A 21,228-nucleotide genomic window follows, 5' to 3' on the forward strand; every position below is an offset into this window, starting at 1 on the left:
TTTCAACATGCATCTCAGGAACAGCCTTTAGATGCAAATAGGTACCTTTGTTTATCCTATACCTTATATGGTTGTATAAGGTTAACAAGAGTGTTATTCTGAAGAATTTTACAATCTTTCAGACAACATAATCTTTCATTAATCAAAAGTAACTAGATGGTGTATATATCTTGGGGTTTATCGGAGTTAAAAATGCGCGCTCTTGGGAAGGGTCGCTCCCAAACGTGCTCGTCCCCGCTGAAACACGTGATGACGTCTCGCACCTCTCGCTTCTCAAAAGATATCCCACTTTGCGACTCTGACGGACAGTAAAGATGGCGACGGAGCCGACAGTGTGTGCGAATGCTCGGAGAAGATGACGACGATGATAAGATTAGTGACTTTCGAGCCGCGGCGTTGACAGTGCACCCTTTAAAGACGTTCCGACAACGGCACGCTAACTTGTTGACTTCGTTGGCAGTTGATCAAATCTAACGGACTCAACCGGCTGTGGCTCTATCATGGAGGATATCAACTCAAACATAAACGCGGACTTGGAGGTGCGGAAGCTCCAAGACTTGGTGAAGAAACTCGAGCAGCAGAATGAGCAGCTCCGGAGCCGATCCAACCTGCTTTCTTCCTCTTTCTCCGGCGGAATGTCGGGTAACCCCAGACCCGTGAGCGCCGGGTACGATTCCCCGGGAGAGGCAGCGGGGTTCACTGGGGTGGGGTTCGGTGGATCGAGGGGTTTCGGTGGGCTTTTGGAGAACTCGCGGCTGAGCCCCAGACGGTCATATCACGGCAGCAGTTACGGAGGGGGATATGACAGTGACAGCGCTTCTTGTGCCACCTCCAACACGAGTGTAACGTCTTATTACAACGATTCGCTGGATTATGTCGCGGACGGGGAAACTTCGGTGTTGGACGAGGTGGAGATCCTCGATCTGGAGGACATGGATTGCCTGAACGAAGAGGAAGACAGCTGGTGAGTACAGGCAGACTGCTGTTGAACGCTGATCAGAGGAATAACCTCACACACCCTTCATACGTTGTTCTGCTTGACAGGCGAGCGCAGCTGTGTGCAGACGCCACAGAGAATGACGAGTCTTTGGAGGAATGTGCTTGGATGTATTGTTACTGCATTGTATAAGCTCCACTGCCCCTTTGGCTAAGGGCTGGTGTTAGTTTGAGTATGTTCGATCTGTAGACTGCGGAACGATTGTCACTGATGGTCATCCGGTTGTCAGTCATCTCTGTTCAATGTGATTAATACCCAACATTTGTCTGTCAAAGGCCGTGTCTCGAAACCAATCGAATCGAATCACATCACTGGCTCGTAGTTTATGTGTTGTTGTAAGCAACAGTTTGCTGACTGGAATGATTGAGTTGGCAACACGCCACGGCCTGTCCTGCAGTTATTTCTGATTTGTGGATCATTTTCATCAGCCCTTCAGTTGGGCCTAAATGAATATTCTGGGCTCAGTGCAAGTTAAGCTCAATTGACAGCGTTTGTGGCAAAATGTTGATTACCACAAAAAAAATTGATTTGCTTCTCTTCTTTAAATTCTGGGTTGTATAGTGAGGCACTTACAATGGAAGTAAATGGTGCAATGTCTTGAGGGTTTAAAGGCAGAAATGTGAAGCTGATAATTTTATAAATGCTCTTGCATTAATTCTTCTGTTAAAGCTCATATATATTTTGAGCTTTAAAGTTAGTTAAAATCGACGTTTTAGCGGACATGCAGTGTTTACATGTGTTGTTGTCGTCATGGAAACAAAGTTGTAAAATTGCATATAACTTTACACAGAAAAGGTTAGCAAGCAATTTTATCACACTAAAATTATGATAACACGCATATTGTTTATATCTCATGGCTATACTTTTGAATCGGTGAGTATTTTAACATAAATTGGCCCCATGCACTTGTTTTTTTTTAAAGAAAATAATTGATGAGTTGTAAATACATTTGTGGTATAGAAAATGAAGCCTATTTTATGTCCATTTAAAATGTTTTTTTTTTTTGTGACATTATTTTCATTACATTATTTAAATATTCTCATTTTTATTACAAGAATCATTGTACAACATATTTTTTCAAATTTTTTGAACATTTTCTATTGTGCAATGGCATTTTTTTTACTATATGCCAATACAGTAAAATAAATTAAATAGAAAAGTAAAAAGTTAGGATGCATGTAAAAAATTTGGATGCTTCACTGTAACCTCTATTTTTGCTTTTTTTTTTTTTTAAAGAAAAGGAGGGGCAACTAAAAATGTATTTTTGTGGTAATCAACATTATTCCACAAATGCTGTCGATTGAGCTTAACTTGTATTAAAACCTGAATATTCCTGTAAGTGCCCTGAAAATAATGTCACAAATGCAGAAAATCTTAATGGGCCAAAACTGTTGACTATATATATATATATATATATATATATATATCATATATATAGTATATATATATATGTATATATATATAACCGGGACTTTTCTTTGACAACCACATATGCTGAATGACAGCAATAGTGTCGTATTTCAACATTGTCATTTAAATCACACAAATTAGGCATTTGCATCTGTCTTGTGTAGGCCTCAGACAGGCTCAAGCAGATCAGCTCCACTAGATGTACATACTGCATTATATATCGTTGCTGGTTTGTATTAAATCACACAAACTTTTGACAATGCTCAAGACAATTGCAAGTTGGCTCGGGTGACAAATGCTTAAAAAACACTAAAATGGCAAAAATCCTAAAATTCACTATGACTGACAACACAGCCCAGTAAATGTGTACTTGTTAACTGCTTGTGTGCCTCAGTTCTTTTCAAAATAATGGATTAGTATAGTAGTTGAATGTAGATTGTGGTCCATATATGTAGAATTTTGCTCACTTATCTCATCTGGGATGTGGCTTCTGTTTCTTATTGTGCTTGCAGGTACTGTCGGTGTATGCTTGTGAACATAATGAGCGTCATCCTGTTTTGGCTGGATCTATTTCAGTGTGTAATCCATTGTTTGTGTTTGCTTTAGTAAGTGTCTGAGAGATTCTGTGCCTTAGGTCAATGTACTCAGACTTTCCTCTCAGAATGCTGTAATCCAGATACTCAATCCTGTTTGGTTGGATACTTTGTAGTGGCAGCACAATGCTGGGAAATCCCTGCAACAGCTGGACTCCTGCAGATGAATGAGCTCACTTTAGTAAAAAAAAAAGCATCTGTTATAGCACTAAAAATACAATTAGATTTACTCATTACAGTTGGTAGGCCTAAAACAGACTTATCAAACCTAACAGAACACAAGTAATTACAGCAAAGAGTGTATGTGATTTATTTAATTGTCTTGGTCATGGTTATAATAGTAAAAGAGCATATGGAGTTTGCTTGTTTTATAAAGGATTTAGTGGTGTTTAAGTTCACATAACGGATTCATATGGGTCTCAGGCTTATCAATCGCTTTTCAAGGCATTCTGTAAGCAAATCTGCTGACAAGATAATGTGTTTATAATTGTGTTAAATCAATGAACCTATGACATGATCTGTCAGAGCACAGTAATCCAAAATCAGATCTATGGTTTGAAATGTAAATGCTGCTTTTATAGCAGTTTCTTTTGCTTCTCAGGAGAATAGCTTGCCACAAGAAATGCATATCCTCCTCTCTTTTTCTCTCTCTGTGAAAGGGAATATCCAGTGTTAGAACTGGTGGTCATGAAACATTTGTGAGTCGGAGGAACAGAGTTTTGATCCAGGCTGATAGAATACTTTTCTCAGAGGAAGATATATGAGTGCTGCACAGGAAGAAAACATTGTATTTGCACAAGTTTTTTGAATTAAATCTGTTTAAATGAGGTATCCACATATTTGCAGGCAATAGGTATATGATAGAAGGTTATAGGAATATTCTGGGTTCAATTCAATTTAAGTTGAATCGACTGCATTTCAGACATAGGCCTAATGTTTGTTACCACGAAAATAAATTGATCTGTCCCTCCTTTTCTAAAAAAAAAAAAAAAAAGCAAAAATCTGGGTTGTAAACTATTTTAGCCATTTTAGAATTCCCACAAACTGAGCCGTTGGATAAGCCATGCCCCCTCTTTCCAAAACCCCACACTCCAGAGATACTAAATTAGTTTTATTGAGACGGATATTGAACAGAAACGGTTGTCAAACACAACAGCAGCAAAATAGCGCCCTCGGCTGACAACAGTTCCGTAGATTTTTACACATACTAAAATTAAAAAATTGGTTTCAATAAGAATAAAGCGTTTGTTCAACCCAAAAAAACCCCTTCTGTTTTCACTCCTTTAAGGGTCATTGTAACTGATAATAATAATTGTGTAATACCGTGATATTTTCTTTATCATATCGTGATAATCTCACCATCGCAACCCCATTAATAAGAGAAACAAGCAAGTGCACAGAACATTACAGTGAGACAGAATATAAAAAAAAAAGTAGGACCGATTAATCGACCGATTTTTTAACATAATCGGCATCGGCCAATATCCAAGTATATCAAGCCGATTATTAGGCAGGCGCATCTGTGGGCAGCCTAGTGTTGAAGCACACTGGCCCTAGAGTCATTTTCCAGCAGAGTGAACAGACCTCATCCAGTGCCTAAGGAAGGAGCTAAGTTCCTTTGAGAAAACGGTAAGGATTAAATTTGTATAACTTCTTTGTATTTAATTAAAAACTTTTGATATGTTACTGCCAACTTCGAGAAAAAACGCGACATGACGTTCGGCTACTTTGGATATTGATAGCGTAGTTGAAGTTGCATTATCACAGCAGAAGGGTTGCTATCATGTCACAATGACAAGTAGAGGTCGACCGATTAATCGGCCAGCCGAATTTTTTTTTGCATTGCATTTTTTTTGCACTGGAGAAATTAAGAAAATACATTCTTTATTGCTATAAAGAGAAAGTTATTTTATCTCGCCAGCCATTTCTATGTATAATAATATGAAACAGCTGCATTTGTCTGTGGAGAGAGTGACGAGATATTGAGAGCTAGAGAGTGATAGAGCAGAGAGAGAGAGAGAGAGAGAGAGAGAGAGAGAGAGAGAGAGAGAGAGAGAGAGAGATAGAGAGAGAGAGAGAGAGCAGAGAGTAGAGAGAGAGATGGCACATGACAACACGAGCCCAGCTAAATGAGTGACAGAACTAAACATTCAAGCGTAGCCTGGTTTAGATCTGTGATATTAGTCTGATTTTATTTTAGATTTCAGCCTTCCAAAGATTATAAAAGAATATTTATACATAAGCCGCATTCTGTCTAGCACAACTTCCTTCCCTTCACAGCGGTGCACTGACATTTCTCCTAAAACTCAAACTTAGCGTCAGAATCAGCACGATTGCCGATTGTTGTAAAATGCAGTCTAGCTACTGTTGCTAAATTGCGGGACGCGTTTAATAATAAAAAGAGCGCAAGAGATACCGTTCCCAAAGCGCGGCGCTCGAAACACACCGCAAAGAGACAAGCAAAGTATAGGCTACTTTGGGTTTCATGTGCGCGTCACGATCAAATATACACAAAAATATGTCAAAACGACCGGCTTGGAGATTCACTTAAATACAGTTTATGTCTTAAATGGACGTAGTTATGGAAATAGTTGGGAGAAAATATGGTGCATCAGGAGTCTATTAGACTCGGTCTTAAAGGGGAAGCGGTCTAATGAACATGTTGACAATTGAGCCATTACTGCGAATCAAACAACAGAAGGCAAAGAGAAAATCACTTACAGCTCTTGAATGAATAACTTCTGCTTTAATAAGCATTAATCTATCTATGATAAACTATGCAGTGTTATTTTACAATTGATAACTTTATTAGATTTCTTTTTAGAACACACCTGAACAGTAATGTTAGTAGACCTTCCTGAAATTAAATCACTGTGCCTATATAACGTTTATCTTTGTTTAATATATATATATATATATATATATATATATATAAAACAAAAAGAAATGTTAAGAATACCGTTAAAGTACCGGAGCGATAAGCAGGATTGATAAGATAGTAGTACCATTAAAACCTTAACGATACCCATCCCTAGTTATGCCTGTGCTTCTCTTGGATGCTCTGAATATTGGATTACGTGTCTGGATTGCCCCTTAATTAAAGCTGCATTTGGATCTCAACCTTCGTGTCTCGGAGCAGTTTGTAACACCTGCTTCGTTTATTTAATATATTTGTTATACATTATTTATACAATATGTTTTTACATTATACATTTTTTATTTAAGTGTACAAGTGCAGATTGATCAAGTGTTCAATAAATGTATTTGTTGAGAAATTTTGTCTATCTTAAGTAATTATTTGTGTTACATTTTATCTTTCAAATAAAAGGTTCAAATAAGAGGTTAAAAACAAGCACATATCGGCCAAAATAAATCGGCAGCATTAATCGTCCATCGGCCGACCCGGATTTCAAAAGATCGGCATCGGCCTGAAAAAAAACCAATATCGGTCGACCTCTACATAGAATGGCATATTTACATATGTACATGACATATTTATACATTAATTGTTGTTATTATATTGTACAGCTTCAGTTTATAATGCAAGTGAGCTGTAATACTAAAATAGTATGTCTATGCAGTAAACTAAAAACATAAAACAAGGATTTAATAATGATGGGGATAAAATATACTTTATTAAACATGAAAAAATATGCTTAAAATGCAATATAACAGTTACAAGAAGTCAATTTCAGAAGTCATATATATTAGCTTATTAATATATAGTAAACGTGTCACAGTAACTTCCACTGACAACGTAGATACATTGCGATTGGATAACACACAATTAATGATCGATTCATACAAGCAATATAAGCTTCAACAACCTTACCAGAAAACATATCCAAGCATTAAAGCTGGTAAACAACTTTGCTAAACGAATTACAGATTAACATCCATCCAGATTGTTGTGATTCTGTCTCTCTGTAACTGTGTGTTACAGACTGAACTTTAGTTTCTTTCTTATTTTTTTCTCCCCAATTTGTAATGCCCAATTCCCAATGCTGTATGTCCGTGTGGTGGCGTAGTGACTCACCTCAATCTGGGTGGCAGTGGACGAATCTCAGTGGCCTCTGCTTCTGAGACCGTCAGTCCACACATCTTAGCCCGTGTGGATGCCCACACTATTCTCCACAGCATCCACACACAACTCATCACGTGCCCCACTGAGAGCGAGAACCACATTATAGGTTAGCCCAAGTGACTCTACCCTCCCTAGCAACTGGGCCAATTTGGTTGCTTAGGAGACCTGGCTGGAGTCACTCAGCATGCCCTGAATTCAAACTCAAGACTCCAGGGTTGGTAGTCACCGTAAATACTCACTGAGCTACCCAGGCCTCCATTTCTTCTTTTTAATTGCTACTCGCAAACTAAAACAGTGACCGCCATCTACTTTTTTATATGGGAACTAGACAGCTGGTTCTTCTTTCCTATGTTCACTGACATGACGTAATGACGCAAGGATGTACGTCATAAGCCAGTGATTTCACACCAAATCAGACCGACAGCTCAAAATACAAATACGTTTTTATAGGCTTATTGTAGTGAATCATGGTGAGATAAGGACATTGTTTGAACACTGATTGTTTATGTACTCAATCAATGATGGCAATTTGTTAATTTTTAACCAAAAAATCTTTTATTTGCAGATTTAAATCAAAGAAGCATAACATGCATGCCTGCTACATTACTATTTTTTTGTTAATTGATTTCATGGCCTCTTTTTTTTAAGAACTGTCAGTCAATTAAAATTTTACCCATGAATATGAAAGGCCCTCACATAAATAATTTAGAATATAATTAAAATAAATAAATAAATAAATATATATATATATTACATATTAGGCTATAATTCAGAAAATTGAAAGGATATCTTAATCATCTATATTGTGGCAGCAGTTAAGTAAAGCATTTAGACAATACAAAAAATTGAAAGTCAAAATATTTTGTTTTATTTCTATATCTTTGAACCTAGATCTCTCTGCTCTATTTTTAATTGTTGTTTTACTCGTCTGGCAGACGGACACTTTCTGAGTGTCTTGCTTTAGTTGCGTCACTAGTTTTCATCACCTAAGCACTGTGTTTTTAGGATGCTGTGTCAAAAACATTGTTGACCACTTCACTTCCTGCTGTGATGTGATCCACAACAACAGCTGCTTTTGTCTGAGGTCAGCAGAAATCAAGACATATGCAGTGCCGCTGTTCAGTTTAACTTGTCTGTCTTGTCCCCCCTACCCCCCTCTTATATTTCTCATGCATTTCTTATGGTCTCTGACAGTTGTCAGTTCTGAACCGTCTTGCCTTTAGAAGCACTTAACATACATATATTTAATCATTGGATTACTCATTGGACACTAACTGGTGTGTTTCAGCAATCCATTTGATTTACAGAAATATTGCCAAGTTTACAATTATACCAGTTAGGATGGATGAAATTTCCACAAGCAGACTGATTATATTGTCCTCTTGGTTCTAAAAAAATAAATTACTAAAATACTTTAGTCATAATCATTTGGCCCCATATTTACCAGATAGTAATCAAACTCCTTGATCAGCTGACCTAAACAGTGCCACACCAGAGCTTTCATGCTGCCTGATTAATTCAGGTCTCAATGACTAAGCAAAGTGCTTTGGCTTGCACAATATGAAAGAGCTGCATACAGAGTGCAGTTTACACCTTACTCTGAGGATTAAATAAACCTTTATTGGGTAATTTGGCAGAAGGACAGTTTTTATTTAAGGGAAAAGGGTGTACTGCTGAATAGGCCACCACTAATCAAGTCATCTTAAAACTTCACTCAGCATTGGGGATGAACTGAAAATGTTTGCCCGATATCAATACCACATTTAACAAAGACCATTTCAAGGAGATAAACAATAACAAAGGATTAAGAACTCTACTGCATATGTCTTGCCCTGAATCATTTCTGATAGCTGCATTTTTATGACCAGAACTGTCAAAATAAAATGACTAGCATGTACATTTAGTCTAGTTAGACCTCACAAATTAATTAAACATATCTTGATTGTTTACAAGGAAACTCAAAAGGGTAAGCTACCTTTTAAAGTACAGTTGTTAGAAGTTTACATACACCTTAGCCAAATACATTTAAACTCAGTTTTTCACAATTCCTGACATTTATTTGCAGAAAACATTCCCTGTCTTAGGTCAGTTAGGATCACTACTTTATTTTAAGAATGTGTAATGTCAGAATAATAGTAGAGGGAATGATTTATTGCTTTTAAATCTTTAATCACATTGCCTGTGGGTCAGAAGTTTACATAAACTTTGTTAGTATTTGGTAGCATTGCCTTTAAATTGTTTAACTTGTGTCAAACATTTTGAGTAGCCTTCCACAAGCTTCTCACAATAAATTGCTGGAATTTTGGCACATTCCTACAGACAGAACTGGTGTAACTGTGTCCAGTTTCTAGGCCTCCTTGCTCGCACATTATTTTTCAGTTCTGCCCACAAATTGTCTATTGGACTGCAGTCAGGGCTTTATGATGGCCACTCCAATACCTTGACTTTGTTGTCCTTAAGCCATTTTGCCACAATTATGGAGGTATGCTTAGGAACATTGATTTAACTTCCTAGCTGATGTCTTGAGATGTTGCTTCAATATATCCATAATTTTCCATCCTCATGATGCCATCTATTTTGTAAAGTGCACCAGTCACTCCTGCAGCAAAGCACCCCCACAACATGATGTTGCCACCCCTTGCTTCACGGTTGGGATGGTGTCCTTCGGCTTGCAAGCCTCACCTTTTTTCCTCCCAACATAACGATGAATATTATGGCCAAACAGTTCCATTTTTGTTCCATCAGACCAGATCTTTGTCCCCATGTGCACTTGCAAACTGTAGTCTGCCTTTTTTACTGCATTTTTGGAGCAGTGGCTTCTTCCTTGCTGAGCAGCCTTTCAGGTTATGTCGATATAGGACTAGTTTTATTGTGGCTATAGATATTTGTTTACCCGTTTCCTCCCGCATCTTCACAAGGTCCTTTGCTGTTGTTCTGGATTGATTTGCACTTTTCGCATCAAAATACTTTCATCTCTAGGAGACAGATTGCATCTCCTTCCTCAGCGGTATGATGGCTGCGTAGTCCCATGGTGTTTATACTTGCATACTATTGTTTGTACAGATGAAAGTGGTACTTTCAGGCATTTGGAAATTGCTCCCAAGGATGAGCCAGACTTGTGGAGGTCCTTAATTATTTTTCTGAGGTCTTAGCTGATTTCTTTAGATTTTCCCATGATGTCAAGCAAAGAGGCTCTGTAGGCCTTAAAATACATCCACAGGTACACCTCCAATTAGCCTAACTGGCTAGTTGCCTAAAGGCTTGACATAATTTTCTGGAATTTTCCAAGCAGCTTAAAGGTACAGTTAACTTAGTGTATGTAAACTTCTGACTCACTGAAATTGTGATATAATCAATTAAAAGTGAAACAATCTGTCTGTAAACAATTGTTGGAAAAATTACTTGTGTCATGCACAAAGTGAATGTCCTAAACGTCTTGCCAAAACTATAGTTTTATAATATAAAATCTGTGGAGTGTTTAGAAAATGAGTTTTAATGACTTCAACCTAAGTGTATGTGAATGTCTGACTTCAACTGTATACTCAGTTTAGGATTTAATCCTACATAAGATGTGTAACCTCTTTTTGATTAAATTTAGCCAATTTCATCCTCTTCAGCTGACGTTTGTCTCCACTAAAAGACTTTCTTGTGATGCTCCACAGTCCAGTTCAGTATGTGTTGGTAATACACCATAAGCTAGATTCCCAACCACCAATAAACATCACAAGAATAAGAAAGACTTTCTTGCCTGTGACCAGTGCTATGGATCATGATTTAAAAAAAAAAAAAGTAAATGGTACTTAAACAGCAGTGGTTTTGATGTTGGAGTTGTTGTTGTGTTCTGCTAGCAGCTACCGAGCCTCATGGCCGGTTTTCATGACATTAGGGCTGCCTGCTAAATCTTCCTAACAGACTGATTTCATGACCGTGATATTGTTAGCTAGTTGTGTTTATAACTTTACCGAACTGCTCACATTTTTAGTAAGACTTAACTGATTCTATTGTCTAGATGTAGAACATAGACTAAATATCAAAAGTTACTCTAAAGTTTATCATCGATATCGAAAATTGCCCAGCTCTAGTGCCAACCCAACTTCTATATATTGTAGCTAATAGCGTATTATTTCTGGATTGTGCATTTGAAATCACAGAGTTTTTACCAAGTGTGTTACTTGTTCATTATAAATAAACCATCGTTTTTTCATGTCAGTGATTTCATGCTTATTATATGTTGATGGTTTTAATTTGGTCCACAATTGGCCGCTAAATATTGGCAGCTGATACATCGGTGCTTCTCAGCATGTTTCTTAATTAAATGTTTGTGTGCATAATTTGTGATTAGAGCATGTTTATTCCATGTGACTGACCTCTTGCGTGTGTTTCTGCAGGTTGTATGAGGCAAAGATGAACAGTCCTCTGCAGAAAGTCTTGAGTCCCATTGTGTGGTGCAGACAGGCTCTTGATAACCCCAGTCCTGATATGGAGTCTGCCAAACGATCTCTCTTACACAGACTCGACCTTACCATGTCAGGTACCAAGCACACACAAATTATTTTCTTCTTTGTTTGAATTTTTATTTCCACTCTGCCAACTTTTGCAAAACTTAAACATTTGGTTTTCTGTGATGTTTTGGGAATTCTGCTGATATAAATGTGTCACTTAAGGTAAAGTTATCAAGTTGCCTGGCATAATGAGGTTTTGAGTTTTGTTGAAAATGTGTGACTGTTTTGAAGAATTGATTAGAATGGGTTGAAAATGATAAAGAAATCTGGCCACGGCCACAAGTTTCCGGTTGAATGTGCATTGATTTTTCTGCATGTATGGATCTCATCCACACTGCATTGGAGTTTTCCTCCAGCAAGGATGCTTTCGAAACTTTCGAAATCACAATTTAGTACCACACACTTTGGAAAATGATGGTTAGGAAACGGTTTTCAAGCAAAAACATTTTAGTGTGGACATGGCCTCAGTAATGTTTTCCACTAGACCATATGCAGTCATTTTCCAGCAAAAGTATTTGATGTATATTACATCTGTTACATTACAGTTGTACATACACACATATATATATATATATATATATATATATATATATATATATATATGACCCCTTTAAAATGTTGCTTATTGTTTTTCATTATTTGTGTTAAAAATATTGGCAGAGTAAGCAAAAATCTGAATGAACTGGACAAGCGAGTTGAACCTCGTTGAACCTTTTCATAAGCTTCTACTTTTATACTACAAGTGTCATGGCTGTCTATCTGTGCTATTGTATTCCTTTCCTCTGACCTCAATTTTCTCTCTTTTGCTCTTTACCTATCCACCTAGCTCCATTTTGGCGCTGATTCTCTCTCTCATCCCCCTTCCTTGCTGTGATCAGTCTGTTACCATGTGTGAATTTTTTCAACATGAGGCCTAGCATGTTCACTGGGCTTTTGAGAGCCTCTACATTTGTGTGTTTGTGTACACATCTGTCTATCTCTCCTCTAATTGTAAGTAGAGAAGAGTTATGACAGGTTTCACTTGTGGTCTTATTTGTAGGGCTATTGCTGTTTATAGTCAGGTATGCCCATGTGACATTCCTTAAATTGAGCAACTCTATAGAAGGACACAGACTGTCCATGCTCCACCATACTGACATGTGACCACCTAACCGAGACTTTCACAACAACAAACACACGCACATGTTACATCACACGCTTCATACAGCAATATGTGGCACACAAATGTCTTATACTGTGGAGTAAGTGACTTTATTACTGTTATCAGAGATAATTCTTGGCATTCTCCTACATTTGACTTTGCTTTCTAAACTGGTATCATCTTGAGTGACTTTACAGATAACTCCCAGATCATAGATCAGAGTTTTCCATTAAAAGATCCAATCTGCAGTGTCAGCCTTTGATTACAATTTGGAACAGGTCCAGGCGTGAATCATACTTGACATTGTGTGAGAGACTGGTGTATGATATCATTGTTCTAAACGGAATTGTAATGTCATCATAGTGCATACAGCAAAATTTCATCCTTTTTACATTTCCATGTCACATTTCCAAGATAAGTGGAAGGGAAAAAAGGAGCAATTAGTTTCAGTTATTCAGTTAGAACTTTGAGTGCAAACAACCTGCAGAAGACATTGATTGAGATGATGATAATAGAATTGCATTGTGTTTTGATAAAGCAACAAAAGATCTCTCAATAAAAGAAATCTCATTCACATCCTTTCCTGTGTAAATCTCACACAAACATATTGCTAGTGGATATACACCCCATGCTGACGGTGCGGTGTGTGTAGCATGGTTTCCAGGTTACCTGAGTCATCACTGGTTCCCTAGAGCCTTTGCCAAGACAGTGAAGAGAGCCAGTGCCTGCGTGTTGGATGCATTTCAAATCTCCGTCCTATTGGACACACCTTTTAGATCCTTTTTTCTCTCTCTCAGTGCTTGTTTCTCAGTTTGTGATTATTGTTGCCCTTTTCAGAAATGAGTATTAATGCAGAATGCATAAATGTGTGCATGTGTGCATGAGAGGGAGAGGGAGGGAGAGAGAGCGAGTGTGTATGTGAGAGGGAGAGGGAGGGAGAGAGAGCGAGTGTGTATGTGAGAAAGAAGCATGTTTGCACAGATTAATGAATTCCACATAGTAGGCTGAAGAGTCTGTTGAACTTTTGGCCTGACTCAGCACTCCTATAAGCTCTTAAGTCAGAGTTGGTTTATTGGTAGGAAAGTGAATGAAATCCAGTGACTACTGGAACCACGGTGCAGTTAAAGACCATGCAACATAATGAATACTAAGCACGATGGGTCTCATTCACTTATAACTGCATGCATTTTGTGTACCGGTAGATATACGCACAGGAAAAGTTCTTACGAGAACATTCCACCAGATAAGCATCGGGAGCGTACGTACACACATAAATTTGTTCTTTCTTTCTAATGTTAAAAATTATGGATCATTCTAAATGTACCTTAAGTTAGTAATTTGTATAAAACATGCCCAAACCATCCCCATATAAGGGCTTTCAGCAACATGCAGCATTGAGCGTAGGCTTTAAAGGTGCAATATGTAACAATTTTTATATAATGTTCACCTTTTTTTTGCCAATGTTTGAATGGCTTGTAATGCAACTTTAAAAAATAAGCCCTTCCCGGACTTCCTAGGTTGCCTATTGAAGCCTGTAGACTGATTTTCATGTGAAGGGAGCGGGTCGCTTTAACCAGGAAAATCCAACGGATATGACGTTTATACACGCTCCCGTGTACTAGATAATGTTATCTTAGAGATGGAATCCAGCAAGCATCTGGCTCCTAGACACTGACTCTTACACAAACTGAGTAATCCATCTGGCATAGCAGGAATGTGATCGTGGACGAGCGAAAACTAGAGTGAACATCGGCAGGGCATTTGATTCCTGCAGGGACCTTCTTTCGGTTTTGGGATCAAAACCGTCCCTGAATTGGTGGTGTTCTTATTGGACAGGTAAGCTTACATAACTGAAAAGCCTGTGAAATAAAGTGCCATAAGGCTTATTAATGTGTAATTTTAGCTAACTTGATTTTGTCTGCTAATGCTGATGAATTGTAAGCTACATTGCTTCGTAACTAGGGCTGCAAGATTTGGGGAAAATGTCATATTGCGAGTATTGAGGCTAATATTGCGATATGCAATTGCGAATTCGATATAATAAACAAATAGTAACATAAGGCAACTTGCTTGGTTATCAAGGAAAATGCACAAATAGATTACTGATAATGCTGAAATGTGTATTTCTCAACTCAAACATTCAAACTAGCAACAACAACAACTATAAATGCAGTGTTTTCAAACGTAAATATTTTTACAAAATTTAATAATAACATCTTTGCATTACTGCAAACTTGTTCTTTTCTCAATATTATACCTAAATAAAATGGAACAATAAATAAGAACATACACGTTTTCTTGAAAATAAGATTGTCCAAACAAACAGGGACATTTTAATCAGGATGTAACATGTACTTTCTATAAACTCTTTTGAAAAGGAAACTGGATATAAAAGTGTGGTTCATTTCAAACCACTAAAACTGTTGTTGTTGTGTATTTTTGTTGTTGTTTTTTTAAATGACCAACTGGTATTTCCAAATCCTCTTTCTAAAAAGTTCTACTTATCGCTGGTACCTCTTGTCCAGTGTGTGGATCATTTTCTGAAACCCCACTTTGCTAACGGTGCATCATGTCTCTTTATATCTCTGTGAAGACTTGTCATATGGCGTGACACTCGCAAACACATCTGTAATTGTGCTTTGTTTACTGGGCTTTTTAATGTAGATTTAGTCAATGAAAACTGTAAACATTTTAGCAATAAGAGTATTATTGATTAGCATTTGCCAATCTTGTCTATCCAAAACCAATATATATATATATTTATATACACACACACACACACACACACACACACACACACACACATTTTAGTGTTGTTGTCATTTTAGTGTTATTTTTTACATAAGATTGATCTTATCATGATGATCTCATCAATGATGCTACACGTTGCAAGCTGCATACAGCGACGGTGAGAGACGAGCGTCTCCGTGTTAGTGTGCGCATCACCCGGCAGAACTTTATATCTCTCGGTCTCGACTCACTCTCAGATTGTGTCTTCCGGACTGGTTGAAGCGGCTCTGACCGCACCGAGAATGACAGTTTTGGAGTTTGTGTTTATTTACATGGTACGCTCCCGTATTATATGAACTTTAATTAAGGATGAAAGAAAGATATCGCCAAGCTATGATCTGTGTTATTTTTTCTGGCCACTAGTTCAGTGTCGGTTTCTTGTAGCCCATCCGCCTCAAGGTTCGATGTGTTGTGCATTCTGAGATGCTTATCTGCTCACTACAATTGTACAGAGTGATTATCTGAGTTACCATAGCCTTTCTGTCTGCTCAAACCAGTTTGGCCATTCTCCGTGGACCTCTCTCATCAACAAGGCGTTTCTGTCCGTAGAACTGCCGCTCACTGGATGTTTCTTGTTTTTTTGCACTATTCTGAGTAAATCCTAGAGGCTGTTTGTGGAAATCCCAAGAGATCAGTAGCAACAGAAATACTCAAACCAGCCCATCTGGCACCAACGATCATGCAATGCTCCAATTCACTAAGATAAAAACGTTTTCCCAATCTGATGGTTGATGTGAACATTAACTGAAGCTCCTGACCCGTATCTGCATGATATTATGCATTGCACTGCTGCCACACTTATGAAGTTCTATCACATCAACTTATAAACTCTTACTATTTTAAACTAATTGAGGCTCAAAACTTGGTGAGCTGCCTACATAGACCAGATTTTAAGACATACATACTACTGATGCTAAGATTGTTCCAAAAGGTAAAATACCTTCTAAGATACCTTCCTACATTGTGCCAAGCCCAGTAAAGCCCAGCTTTTTCATAAGCCCAGCGCTCCAAATCGCTGACTTATGAAATTCCATTTCAGTTAGGATGCTGCCTTTCTAGGCAGCAGACAACATTGCATCTGGTGTGGTGGTGGTGTAGTGGGCTAAAGGACATAACTGTTAATCAGAAGGTCGCTGGTTCAATCCACACAGCCACCACCATTGTGTCCTTGAGCAAGGCACTTAACTCCAGGTTGCTCTAGGGGGATTGTCCCTGTAATAAGTGCACTGTAAGTCGCTTTGGACAAAAACATCTGCCAAATGCATAAATGTAAATCTCACCAGGTTTTGTAACAGAGCCACAGAGTTAGCTTTGAGCTGGATGCTTCTATTCTAAAGTTTATAACTGCATTCTCCTTTGCTTTGTAAAATATTTAGATGGCAGATATATTGCAGTGGGTCTGCTGTTTGCTGTGTCTGTTTTTTCTATCCATGGTAATCCATCCAAGGGCTTCACACTTTCCTCAGAAATGCAAACAATCCCAGAAGGTTGAGAGTCACAGGGGTTTGATAGAGGTTTTCTTAGGATTTGGACTTGATCACATGCTCCACTGACAAAACTAAAACATCCTTGCCAATATTAACAGTGTTTATTCAAATATTTTTTGTGCAAGTTCTCAGATTCTCTCAGGTTTTGCATACTTTTGCATTCCTCTTAACCATGAACTTTCACCCTTCCTCCTTAACCTTATCTTGCCCCTGCAGTGAAATTCACAAATTCATCTCAATCCTGTTAGACACTTGGGAGTACACTGTTTCCATTTTGATATCTTTCATTTTTTTTATTACTCTCGTTTCACTTTTCATCTACAGCTCTGTCTTATCTTGTTAACTTTCAACATCACTCTCCCCATAGTACCCCCTCAAACCACAATATTTATACCATGATCAATGGAAACATGTAAATGCTTGACACTGCAACCCTCCCAATGTTCAAGACAAATCTACACCCTTGTCTCCATTAGTGCCTGACCGATTTATCTGATATTATATTATATCGGCCGATATTAGCCTTACACAGATGTGCAGATATGAAAACTTTTTTTCATAACATATAATGCAGAAAACAATGCTTTAGAATTGGTGTCATTACATAGTTTGTCCAGCAGAGCACACTCCGACTCCACTGTTTACAGAGCTAATCTGACGGTAATTCTGCAGACAGTGCGGAGTTAAGCAGTGTGGAGTTAAGTTTGTGAAATGCATACTGGAAAGTTAATAAACAGTGACCCCATAATTTTCCCTTTTCAATATAACTAATATAGCATAAACCCTTTCCCTGACAACCATGTCACTCATGTTTATCACATCAGTTTGATGTACTTGTTAACCTCCCCAGCAATGTTAACCTTCCCAGCAAAAATATGCTTATATGATCATGTGCTATTATATGAGTTTAGTTATTTTTTATAATTATTTTAATGTTTTAAAGTTTAATTTAATCATCAAAATGGTGTCTAATCAGTTAATTCTTATAATTTTAACAAGTGGACTACCACCCCTGGAGTTGTGAGATCAAAACCAGGGCATACTGTTTGACTCCAAACTGTACTTGTTGCTAGGGTGGGTAGAGTCACATGAGGTAACCTCCTTGTGGTCATGATTAGGGATTCTCGCTCTCAATGGGGCATGTAGTAATTTGTGCATGGATCGCAGAGAGTAGCATGAGCCTCCACATGCTGGGAGTCTCCACGGTGTCATAAACGGTGAGCCACGTGATAAGATGTGCAGATTGATGTCTCAGAAGTGGAGGCAACTGAGACTTGTTCCTTTTCAGTGGATTAATTTCGGATTTGGAATAGATTAAGTATTTTAAATGGGTTTCAGAAACGCTTTTTTTTTTTTTATTTTTATTTTTTTTTTTTTTTTTATACTGTTTTCTGAAGATTGGTTTCTTTTTAGACTAGTCTACTTCAAAATTTCCATTTAAACCTCAGTTAAATTAGTCGTTCAGCACATCCCTAATAGTGAACACATACAGTGCATTCAGAAAGTATTCAGACTAGAGGTCTGAAACCCGACGAGACCCGAGAATCCAACGGGTTTCGGGCCGGGTCCGGTCGGTTTTTCAAGTAGGGGGTCGGGTTTGGGTTTGTATTTAATGAAAAAATAAACAGACTTACCCAAACTTGTTTTTGCGCATGCGCGCTCGTGCACGAATGGACAAGTTAGGGGCGGTTTACACCAAATTTGTTTTAGCGGGAGTCTGTTGTGTTTTCCTATGTAAACATGCTGGACGAATGTCTTTGACTGTTGTGTCATTTCTTGCTGTTTCTTCAGCGTCTCACGCAGGAAAGGCACTGTTTAAACACTGTGAAAGTTAAAAAGAACTTCACATTTTCAAAAACACAAGTCGAGACACCTGCGCTCTGTTTCATTCTTTGCACTGCATCTAGATTGTTTTTAGCGCAGATGTCACAAAGATTCTACATTCTAAAAGTTCAGGCTCTAAAGAGGGGAATGTCTCTTTAGATGCTTTAAATTATAATTTTTTCACATGAATCTACACACCATACCCATAATGACAAAGCATTATGGGTATGATGTAACAAACTTTGCACAGCTGGATTTTGGCCATGCTTCTCTGCAGATCCTCTCAAGCTCTGCCAGGTTGGATGGGGATTGCCGGTGGACAGCCATTGGACAGGTCTCTCCAGAGATGTTCGATTGGGCTCAAGTCTGGGCTCTGTTTTCAGCTTTTCTTCAACCCTGACTAGTCCCCCAGTCCCTGCCACTGAAAAACACCCCAGCATGGTATTGCACAGTTGATGAGCGGTACCTGGTTTCCTCCAGACATGATGCTTGGAATTGATACCAAACGGTACAATCTTTGTTTAATCAGACCAGATAATCTTGTTTCTCACTCCTTCAGGTGCTTTTTTTGGCAAATTCTTGCACCGAGGAGAGGCTTTCGTCTGGCTACTCTGCCATATAGCCTAGATCGATGGAGTGTTGCTGTGATGGTTGTCCTTCTGCAAGATTCTCCCATCTCCACACATGATCTCTGGTGCTCAACCAGAGTGACCATCGGTTTTTGGTCACCTCTCTTGCCAAGGTCCTTCTCCCCCAATTGCTCAGTTTGGCCGGGCAGCCAGCTCTAGGAAGATTCCTGGTTGTTCCAAACTTCCATTTAAGAATTATGGAGGCCTCTGTGCTCTTGGGAAACTTCAATGCAGCTGAAATGTTTTTTGTAGACTTCACCAGATCTGTGCCTCGATACAGTCCTGTCTCTGAGCTCTGCAGGCAGTTCCTTTTGACCTCATGGCTTGATTTTTGCTCTGAAATGCATTTTTAGCTGTGAGATCATATATAGACAGGTGTGTGCTTTTCCAAATCATGCCCAATCAATTGAATTTGCCACAGGTGGACTCCAGTCAAAGTGTAGAAACCTCTCAAAGATGATCCAGAGAAATGGGATGCACCGGAGCTAAATTTAAAGTGTCATAGCAAAGGGTCTGAATACATGTCAATGTGATATTTCATTTTTTTATTTTTAATTAATTTGTAAAGTTATCAAAAATCTGTTTTTTGCATTGTCATTATGGGGTATGGAGTGTAGATTGTTGTGAAAAAATTAATTTAAAGCATTTTAGCACAAGGCTGCAACATAACAAAATGTGAATAAAATGAAGGGGTTTGAGTGCTTTCTGAATGCACTGCATTTTCCACTAATTTCTTTGGTTTCGTCTCCACAACTTTTATTCAGAAACTACTGTGCCATTATTTGAATTATTTGAGTTACCACTTCATGATGTCAGTCTATTATTATGTTATTACTATGGTAGCAACTGTGGTTGGTCCATTTATACCAGTCTGGTTGACTCTTCCTGTCCAAGTCAGCAGTTTTAGGCTATAATAAATTACAATATCGACCAGACTGAGCAGATTGTCTGACTTGTGAGCTACATTGTTTCAGGCAAGGTTTTAACAACAAGTCAGTGTCTGTTTGTTGAAGACACTGTAAAACATTCATATGACAAATTTGTGTGTCCATGTTTTTATAAATTAGCAATCCTTCACCCCATATGTCTAGTCTGCATGTAGTTAGTATTTTATCTGTTGTGTTGACATATAGGGCCCTATGAAATCAGGTTTATTTTATTTCACAACAGAGTATCACAGTATTAATGAAAGCATTGATGAAAACTTTGATTCAGTACAACGGCACAGTTACTTGTGCCTAAATATAATGTAATTATCAATTATATGTGATTATTTATTATTGATATTACTACATTAAACATTACATTTTACTATACACTAGTAATATATTTCTGTAAAAAAAAATAAAAAATCAGTTTCACCATCTAGTTAAATGTATTTGTTTTTTTTTTCCAGAAAATCGAATGAAGCACTTTATGGTTGTACAGTCGAAGTCAGAAGTTTACATACACTTAGTTTGAAGTCATTAAAACACATTTTTTAACAACTCCACAGATTTCATATTAGCAAACTATAGTTTTTGCAAGTTGTTTAGGACATCTACTCTGTGTATGACACAAGTCATGTTTCCTTCAATTGTTTACAGACAGATTGCTTCACTTTTAATTGACTATCACAATTCCAGTGGGTCATAAGTTCACATAGACTAAGGGTGGGTTCACACTTGGCAGGTTTGTTTCGATTAAAACGAACTCTGGTGCGATTGCTCTGTTAGTGCGGTTCATTTGAACAAGTGTGAACGCTGTCATCTGAACCTTGCTGCGCACTAAA

General features: G+C 38.0%; 1 protein-coding gene across 4 annotated transcripts in view; it reads left to right on the forward strand.

The window, feature by feature from the left end:
• The first annotated feature begins 302 nt into the window (after positions 1-302).
• The window catches only part of slain2 (SLAIN motif family, member 2), a 37,514-nt gene continuing 16,588 nt past the window's right edge, over positions 303-21,228 (forward strand). For all 4 annotated transcript variants that reach the window (XM_052096127.1, XM_052096128.1, XM_052096129.1 and 1 more), the window contains exons 1-2: positions 303-964; positions 11,473-11,615. In XM_052096127.1, the coding sequence (XP_051952087.1) occupies positions 501-964; positions 11,473-11,615 (607 nt within the window). In that variant the 5' untranslated portion in view covers positions 303-500. The remainder of the gene's footprint in view (positions 965-11,472; positions 11,616-21,228) is intronic.

This window comes from Xyrauchen texanus, chromosome 28, assembly GCF_025860055.1.
Source record: "Xyrauchen texanus isolate HMW12.3.18 chromosome 28, RBS_HiC_50CHRs, whole genome shotgun sequence".
NCBI classification, from domain to species: domain Eukaryota; kingdom Metazoa; phylum Chordata; class Actinopteri; order Cypriniformes; family Catostomidae; genus Xyrauchen; species Xyrauchen texanus.